The sequence below is a fragment of the Myotis nattereri genome, assembly GCF_964212035.1.
Source record: "Myotis nattereri genome assembly, chromosome: 12".
NCBI classification, from domain to species: domain Eukaryota; kingdom Metazoa; phylum Chordata; class Mammalia; order Chiroptera; family Vespertilionidae; genus Myotis; species Myotis nattereri.
The window spans coordinates 32,630,963-32,638,808 of NC_138087.1; the positions used below are offsets into that span (position 1 = coordinate 32,630,963).

General features: G+C 41.2%; 1 protein-coding gene across 2 annotated transcripts; it reads right to left on the reverse strand.

Annotated features, from left to right (window-relative positions):
• Positions 1-715: 715 nt before the first annotated feature.
• Positions 716-1,186, reverse strand: LOC308528162 (uncharacterized protein; the record flags this gene model as incomplete). Of its 2 annotated transcripts, XM_081103702.1 has the most annotated exons (2): positions 716-976; positions 1,127-1,186. In XM_081103702.1, 2 exons carry the CDS (start codon positions 1,184-1,186, stop codon positions 716-718), a joined length of 321 nt encoding a protein of 106 aa, XP_080959828.1. The 2 variants fall into 2 exon arrangements, with proteins under 2 accessions (XP_080959828.1, XP_080959827.1); XM_081103701.1 differs by having other exon boundaries at positions 716-1,186.
• Positions 1,187-7,846: the final 6,660 nt, after the last annotated feature.

Here is a 7,846-nt window from a genome sequence, read left to right on the forward strand (position 1 = left end):
TCACCTGCCCAGCCGATGTGGCTCAGTAATTGAGCACTGACCTATGAACCAGGAGGTCATGGTTCTACGGGTCAGGGCATATACTTTGGGTTGCAGGCTCTCTCCCCAGTGAGGCAACTGATTAATGATTCTCCCTCATCATTGATATTTGTATATTTATATATAAATATATAACACATATATTTATGTGTTAACTTGAGCTGAAAACTTCTCCCAGCATTCCCATCCCTGCTTTTTTATATACCTCACATAATTTAACACAATGTCAATGACAAAGTAGGGACTAAATAAATATGTGTTGGATGAATATTTGTTGAAATGACTTTTTTTTTAAAAGATTTCAGTGGTAAGACCATCAAATTTCCCTTTTTTGTTCATGTGATACTTTATTACATTTGCATTTTCAAATTATGATAGCTCATAATGAATATAAGGGAAATATGAGAAATCTTAGTTGTTGGGGTCCAATCCCAGCAGGCCCAGGGGTCCCCAAAGGTGTGGACAGAGTTGGCGAAGAAGGAATGACTTGGAGACAGTGTTCAGTTGATCAGCAGCCTAGCCAGGATCTCCAGTCAAGTTCTGTTTTTTTTGTTTGTTTTTATTTGTTTGTTTGTTTTTGGCCAGTTAATCTATTTGGCTTTCACATATTCTAAATTCCCTTTTGAGAATCAGATTAAAGTTTATGGTCCATCAGTCCAATATAGGTAGAGTGACTCTACTTCTTTTTCTTCTTTTTTGGTGGTTCATCTTCGGAGCTGCTATCCGTGCTGGTGCTGCTACTACTGGAAGAGCTGGAATCTGAGTCTGAATCAGAGGATGAAGAAGAGCTTGTAGAGGAGGCTGAAGATGATGAACTGGAGGAGCTTTCATCAGTATCACTGTCCTCAGAGGAGGATGAGGTAGATGTTTCTTCACTCTCTGATGAAGAATCGCTGGCTGAACTGTCACTGCTATTGCCACTGGAGCTGGTTATACTCTTAGACCTTTGTTGTAATAATAATCTGTTTTCTTTTTCTTTTAAAGCTTTCTTTAGTTCTGCTGTTCTTGAAGGCCTATGTAGGTATTTCCTTTTTCCTGTGCATTCATAAGTCCAATGTCCAAATTCCAAACATTTCTGACATCTTACATGTTGCTTATTTGCTTCAGCTTGTCTGCGGGCTATGAGTCGATGCATGGGAGTCGCCATCTTAGCGTGACTTCAAGTTCTGTTTTTTTATTTTCTTATTACTTCTGTATTTATACCAGTTGATTTTAATCCTATCAATTTCTATTCCAAAGGTTAGGGCGTTTCTTATCTCCATTCCAGGGAGTAAAGATTATGTAGCTTAAGCGTGATTGTTCGTAGTTAAAGTGATTAGCTACCCGCCTGGCACTTAGTTAAGGGGTTTTATTCCCTCCCTAACTTCAGGGAAAAATCCCTACCTGGGGAAACAACCTTTCTTGGAGGTGACCTTGGTTAAAACATACAGCGCCAAGAAAGGGAGCAAACATATTAAGAACAGTATGCCATATACGCCAGGTCCCTTGAAACATATGCTGTGCAGATGTTTCTTCCCTGTAGCAACTGTGTCAAGCAGCAAGGATGGACCGGCCTCCGGCAAATTCCCCCTTTTTTATTTTTTTAAATGATAGCACATGTAAATCAGCGGCCACCTCTTGGATTGAGTTGTTTAAGACTCGGAAGAAGACTGACAAGTAATGATAGCGAGCATAGCAATAAACATAGTGGATGGAGTGCACAAGGAGCCTTGTTCCTGTAGAAGGTTGCTGGCCTCTTCAGTCAAGGGATTTCAGCTGTCCTCAAGTCGGGGGTTTGGTTGACCTTGTTGATCTGGCTAGCAGGCGGTGTCATTGGTGACGGGTTTCCCGAAGTGTCAGCGAGTTGAACGGGTGGATCAAAGGGTCCATCAGGGCCGTGGTTGATGGTGGTGCCGGTGTCCAGGTAGGAGTCAGCTGTGCCCTCTGGGTCGGCCGATATGGATGGTACCGGGGAGGAGGAGGATGAGATAGAGGGTAGTAGAGAGAAAAAGAAGAGAAAGCAAAAGAACTACAAGGCATGGAAGTGTTTAGAAAAAAGAGGGAGAAGAAAGGGAAGAAGGCAGCATCCTGACACAGCCCTTTCCTTCAGCTGCCCCTTTCCCTGTGGTCCAAGGTAGAAATGGGAAACAAGTCCTGTTGCAGTGAGACGGCAGCTGCTGTCAGCCAGTTTCTGTCTTTACCTGGGTCCCGATCTGAGCTGGGCGTGGGAAGCGAAGCAGCCGTTGGGGCAGGAGACCTCCCTCAGAAGGGGTGAGGGTTCAGGCCTCTGCAATGTTGGGGGGCGTGAGGGTCTGTGCCCCACCTCTGTTGACCCCCAAGTTGTCTCCTGATGGCCCCTCTGTGACTGTGCCTGTCTTAGGTTGTTCCTTCCCTGAGGAATCTTACCCGATTCTGGCTAACCAGCCATCCTCCAGGGCCAAGCAGGGTGATGTGAGGTTCACTCTGTCTCCTTGGTAGCCTATGCCCCTGTGGCCTCCACGCCCAGCAACTGCCTTGGGATCCCCTCGCCTGCTGGTGGGGCCCCGGCTCTGGTCACATATCTTGGGGAACCCAGGTTTCTTCTCCAGGGAGGGCCAGCTCACACCATTGGGCGAGAGACAGATCCATGGCACCGGCCACCACGAGGCCTCAACCTCAGCGTGAACAGAAAGCCCAGGCAACAGCTGTGAGCAAATGGACTGTGAGAAGAGGGTCTTCTTGACACAAGGGCAAGAAGGGCCAATACAGGACAAAGGAGGAACGGCCTGTCATCATGTAGTCCCGGGACAGGGCTTTCTCAGCCCAGGATGTCAGACACTTGGCACAAGACAAGTCCACGTATGGGGCATATACCAGACACGCCCTAGTCACAGCAGAAAAGCGAGATGCCCTTCCTGGAACAGTAGGGTAGGGAGATTCTAGAAAAGGCTGTGTTCAGGAGAGAAGGAGAAAGGCCAAAGAACCAGCAAACAAGTAGTCAGATTAAAAAAATAAAAAGGAAAAGGAAAGGAGATGTGGGGCAAAGCTGGGACATATGGACAGATAAAAAGGAGGCACATGTGATCCTCGCAATGGACAGGTTGTTCCAGCTCAGAGCTGCACATCTGCTGCAGATGGGCACTGGTCAGTTGTGCTAGGGTGAGGCAGAGACGGAGGGCGGTGAGACATAAGGTCGGACTAGTGGTCTGGAATCCACACAGGCGAGTCTGCGTCCTGTGGAAATATACAAGCATTTCCTCTCCCCCAGGTTAAAAGTACATCAGGTCCCTTCCAGGCTCCTGTAAGCAAGTCTCTCCACTTGACGAGGGCTTTAGGTTTAGTTAGATCAGGGTTCCAATGTTTGTACATGGGGGAATTTCCCTCAGAACCTACAAAGCTAGGAGGCAGCAATGTGTAGTGAGAAATGATTCAGGTCAGGGACTCTTCTCTGGGATTTGGCTCCTCCATTTCCTAGTTGTGTGAACCGGGTCTTACCCTCTCATGCGGGGTCTCAGTTTCCGTATTTGTAAAACATGGATAATAATAGCCACCTGACAATGTTGTTGTGAGGAACAAATGAAAGAAAGCATTTGAAAGCACTTGGAAAACTACAAAGCATTTAAAAAATGATATTGTGAGCACACAGGCTGCTCATGACCAGTAAAGGTAATAGCTATCACTATGCCTTGCTGGCCTGACTTCCTACTGACACCTTAACAATTTAGAAAAGTCGCATGTTGTCCCTGAATTTCAGTCTTACCAACGACAACCTGGAAAAAAACCTTACACAAGAAAAGGCTCAGTGAAATTCAGCATTCGCTAATCCTAACAATAGTTGTAAAATCACAAGATATCTTTATAATAAAGATAATAGGCAAAAATACCTTCATTAATCACACGTTAATTAATAGCTCTTGATTGCAGAATTTTTTATGTGCAAAGCACTTTATAGACATATCTTACTTAGCAAAGTACATGGATAGAAATCTCAAACTGCAGTCAAAACATGCCATGTGACTAGAGTTGCACACAGTGTAGAATGGGTGCACGAGTCTGGTTTCCAGGCTAGTCTTTATCCCTGAAACTGAGTGCTCTCTGCTACCTAGCTTCTCATACATTAAAAAACAAGGGGGGCTAGTGCTAGCCTCTGCCACGTGGGCTGTTGTGAGGACTGAATTCGCTAATTCATGCAGAGCATAGGCAGAGTGTCTGGCTCAATATTAAGGATTAGTATTTTTTTTTTCATCTCTTCCACCTATTAGCAAATTACCTTGGCCAAACTACCTAATACCTCCAGACTTCAATTTCCTTACCTGTAACATAAGGCTAATAATAATACTTTTATCACTGCACAATTGTGAGCATTAAATTAGATAATATATAATCTGGAAAACACTATAGACATTTTAATTCATATTATCACCTCATATTCTTTCTCTCCTGCCATTTTACTCTTCATACTAACCACAGCAAACTACCAGGATATGCTTTCTGGAAGGAAATTCTGGAACAAATTAAAATTCCAAGAAAACTGTACATTTTATCACCAAGAGCAGTTCTCTCCCTTGGGCCAGGTATGCTTCACATCAGTGGCAGCCCGAGCTGTCTAACTTGGCAGCACGATGCCGTGTGGACTAGTGTCAGCAATCTTTGAGAGGAAGTGGACTGCAGGACATCTAGGGCTCATCTCCTCTTCTGCTGATCCACAGCAAAGAGCAGCATTCCCACATGCCCACCCATGCTATACAAATGATTACAAGAGCGATCAATATGAGTTACTTCCTCATGGTAGTAACACGGAGCAAAGGAGTTGAGAGGCATCCTATTACAGTGGATAAGTATTATGGGAAGAACTGAAATAATTAAATTATTTTTCGCTCAAGCTCTAAAGGTCTGGGCTCACTGACACATACTTAAACAGCTTTCCTTACTCAGTTGTGTATATACATTAGACATATCTAAGTTAAGAAGATTCTAGACATTATGAAGTGCTATTTCTTGAGAGAAGCCAAGCTATTTATTCCTCAACTAATCAATACCAGTATTCACACCAAAGGAAATATGCAGCTTAACAGTCCATACACAACTCGTTGAATTCAATGAACATTAACATTAGTACTGGTTGATCCTATGAGAATAGACTTTACTTAAATATCATTTTGAATGACATTTTTATTTTGGGTTCTGGTTGAATAGGATACGGCAAGGAGGCAAGGTCAGTAGACTGAAGCAATGTGGACATATAGAGTCTACTAGCTGCCATTTTACATGACATGGTCATCCCAAAATATGTATACACACCATCATAGTGAGGAAGCTGTGGGAAATTATTTTAATAATTTTTAGCATACCCTAATTTTTAAATTCATTAACACTATTTTTCAGATTCTAATTACCTAAACCATCTGTTAATATTAAGACAGCCATATGAATAACATATGTAACAGCACTCTTTAACTGCCAAACACGGCACTCTTAATCCTGCCCTACCATGATGGAGTCAGTGATATTTACATATTAGTCAGCAGTCCACATATTAGGCTTTAAGGTTCAACTTATTCTTCCTTTTGAATTTAACTCATTTGCCTGCATCCAATTAGAAACAATCTTTTTTTTCTACATTCACCCTAAATTTCCTTACTACCTCAGTTATAACATTTGTCACAATCTATAACTACTAGATTTATATATGTATATGCTTAGCTTCCAGATAAGATTCCAAAAGCCTGGAAAGCAGGCTCCATCCTGTTCATCTTTGTGTAAGCCGCTGTCCCTCCCCACTCCTCTCTACTAGGAATTTGTACCTAGGTGGTCCTTAATAATCTTTTTTAAATGATTTTTTAAAATGTTGCTGCTCACCTCCGTTAGTATTTTAACTATCGTACTACTTATTTCCTGACCCTTTAGGTAAGGTAATTACATAGCCCACCCTCACCTCTTATGAAAACATGTGGTTATCTACGAGGGACACATGCAACCAGATTTATTTTGTGCCTTTCAGCTACATGGGACACTCCTTCCTGCAGTTCTTAGGGTGATACTTTCTCTCCAAGCTGTCTGTGGTAAGTGGCAAGCCGTGCTTTTCCCTAGTGAGAAGGAAGTCAATAGGCTGTATTTTACTGTGACAGCTGGGCCATTTGACTTGAGTCTTATTACACTTGATGGCTACCTTTAGGGAATGTCTTTTTCAATTGCTTATTTTCCAAGTCTTTTGTCAGTTCAAACTACAGAAAACCAAAGGGGAACCCACATTCTACTAACGTGCATCCACAATATGGAAAGTACTTTATCAAACACGAGCCCAAGAAGATATTTCAATCTAATAAAAAACACAGATATTTACTGAGCACCAAAAACAGTATGAGAATGATGTAAAAATGTGGTAACTCTGACAGTTGACTCATGGATATTTTATTTAGGAAATAATAATACATATATAAAAATTAAAATTATGTGAATTACTTTTTAAAAAGTAAAAATGTACCCAAAATATTTAATTTGGGAAAAGTTTTAATAATGGACACTTATTCCAGGAAGGCAATTTGGCTGTACTTTCAAGCATTTACTGAGGTTTTCAATGAGGGAACTGTTGGCATTACAGCAAAGCCATCTTTATTGCGTAGGACTGCTGTAAGCATTATCAGAGATTGAGGATCCCAGATCCCTGGCCTCTGGACACTCTCAGTGGCAAACAAAATATCTCCTTGTATTTCTAAATGCTCTCTAGAGTAGCACTCTCAGTAGTGAACCAACTGCATCAATCAAAATAGGCTAGATTATGCTACAATAAATAAGTACTTCAAATCCTTTATTTCTCCCTCACCCAACCTATCCAAAACAGGGAAAGAAGAGTATTCTGTTTATTATAATGACCAGGGGGGAACAAGGCTGATGAAGCTCCATCTCGTATGCACGTCCATAGTCACTATGACAGTGGTGATCATACAAGTGTTTATTAGAGGAGATAGCAGAGCAAGGGCATTGTAGCTGCTGATATCCAAATGAGTCAGCAATGTAAAATTCTTAAAGTTGAAGGCCACACCTTGAGTTGCAAAACCCAAACCTCTAGGTTCCATTGATTTAGTTTTGTTCCGTGAACAAAAGAAGGTAGAGTTAAATAAGAAAACCCACCAAGAAGCCATGTATACAGGAAGCACACTATCATTGTAGCAGCGTAGGAAGAGAAAACTTTGAGTTGTAGAAGTTTGAATGAGCAGATAATTCCAATTGTATTTGTAGAGGGCAGGGAGAAAAAGTAATTTTTCCAACTTCTTTTTATGAAATAGTCCTAAAAGTTATACTCTAAATCAGTTAGGGTTGCCAAAAAGAAAACTATCAACCATATATCAAAGGTTCACCATCAGGCACTGATCATTCAATATTAGGATATGTGGAAAGAGACCTTTTGCATTCAAACACAAGCAGTCAGAAGACACACAAAAGTAAAAATTCCTTATTTCCAATAACAACACAAAAGATAAAATGTCTGAGAGAAAATATATGAGGTCATTATTTAAAAATACTTTAAAATACAAACTAAAATATGAACAAAAGACAAAGCATCCCATGTCCTCAGATAGGATGACTCAACATCATAAAGATGTCAATTCTCCCTAAATAAAACCACAATATTCACCCAGGTCTAATAAAAATGTCAGCATCATTTTGTCAGAATAATCAAGCTGAGTCAAAAGTTCATGTGGAAAAATAAACACGTAAAAATAGCCAAGAAAGGTCTGTAACAGAAGAGTAATAAGGGGGAAGGCAGTGTTCAAGTATTAACACATTACAAGACTTCAGTAATTAAAATAGTGTAATAACATCACTTGAATAAACAGACAATTCATGG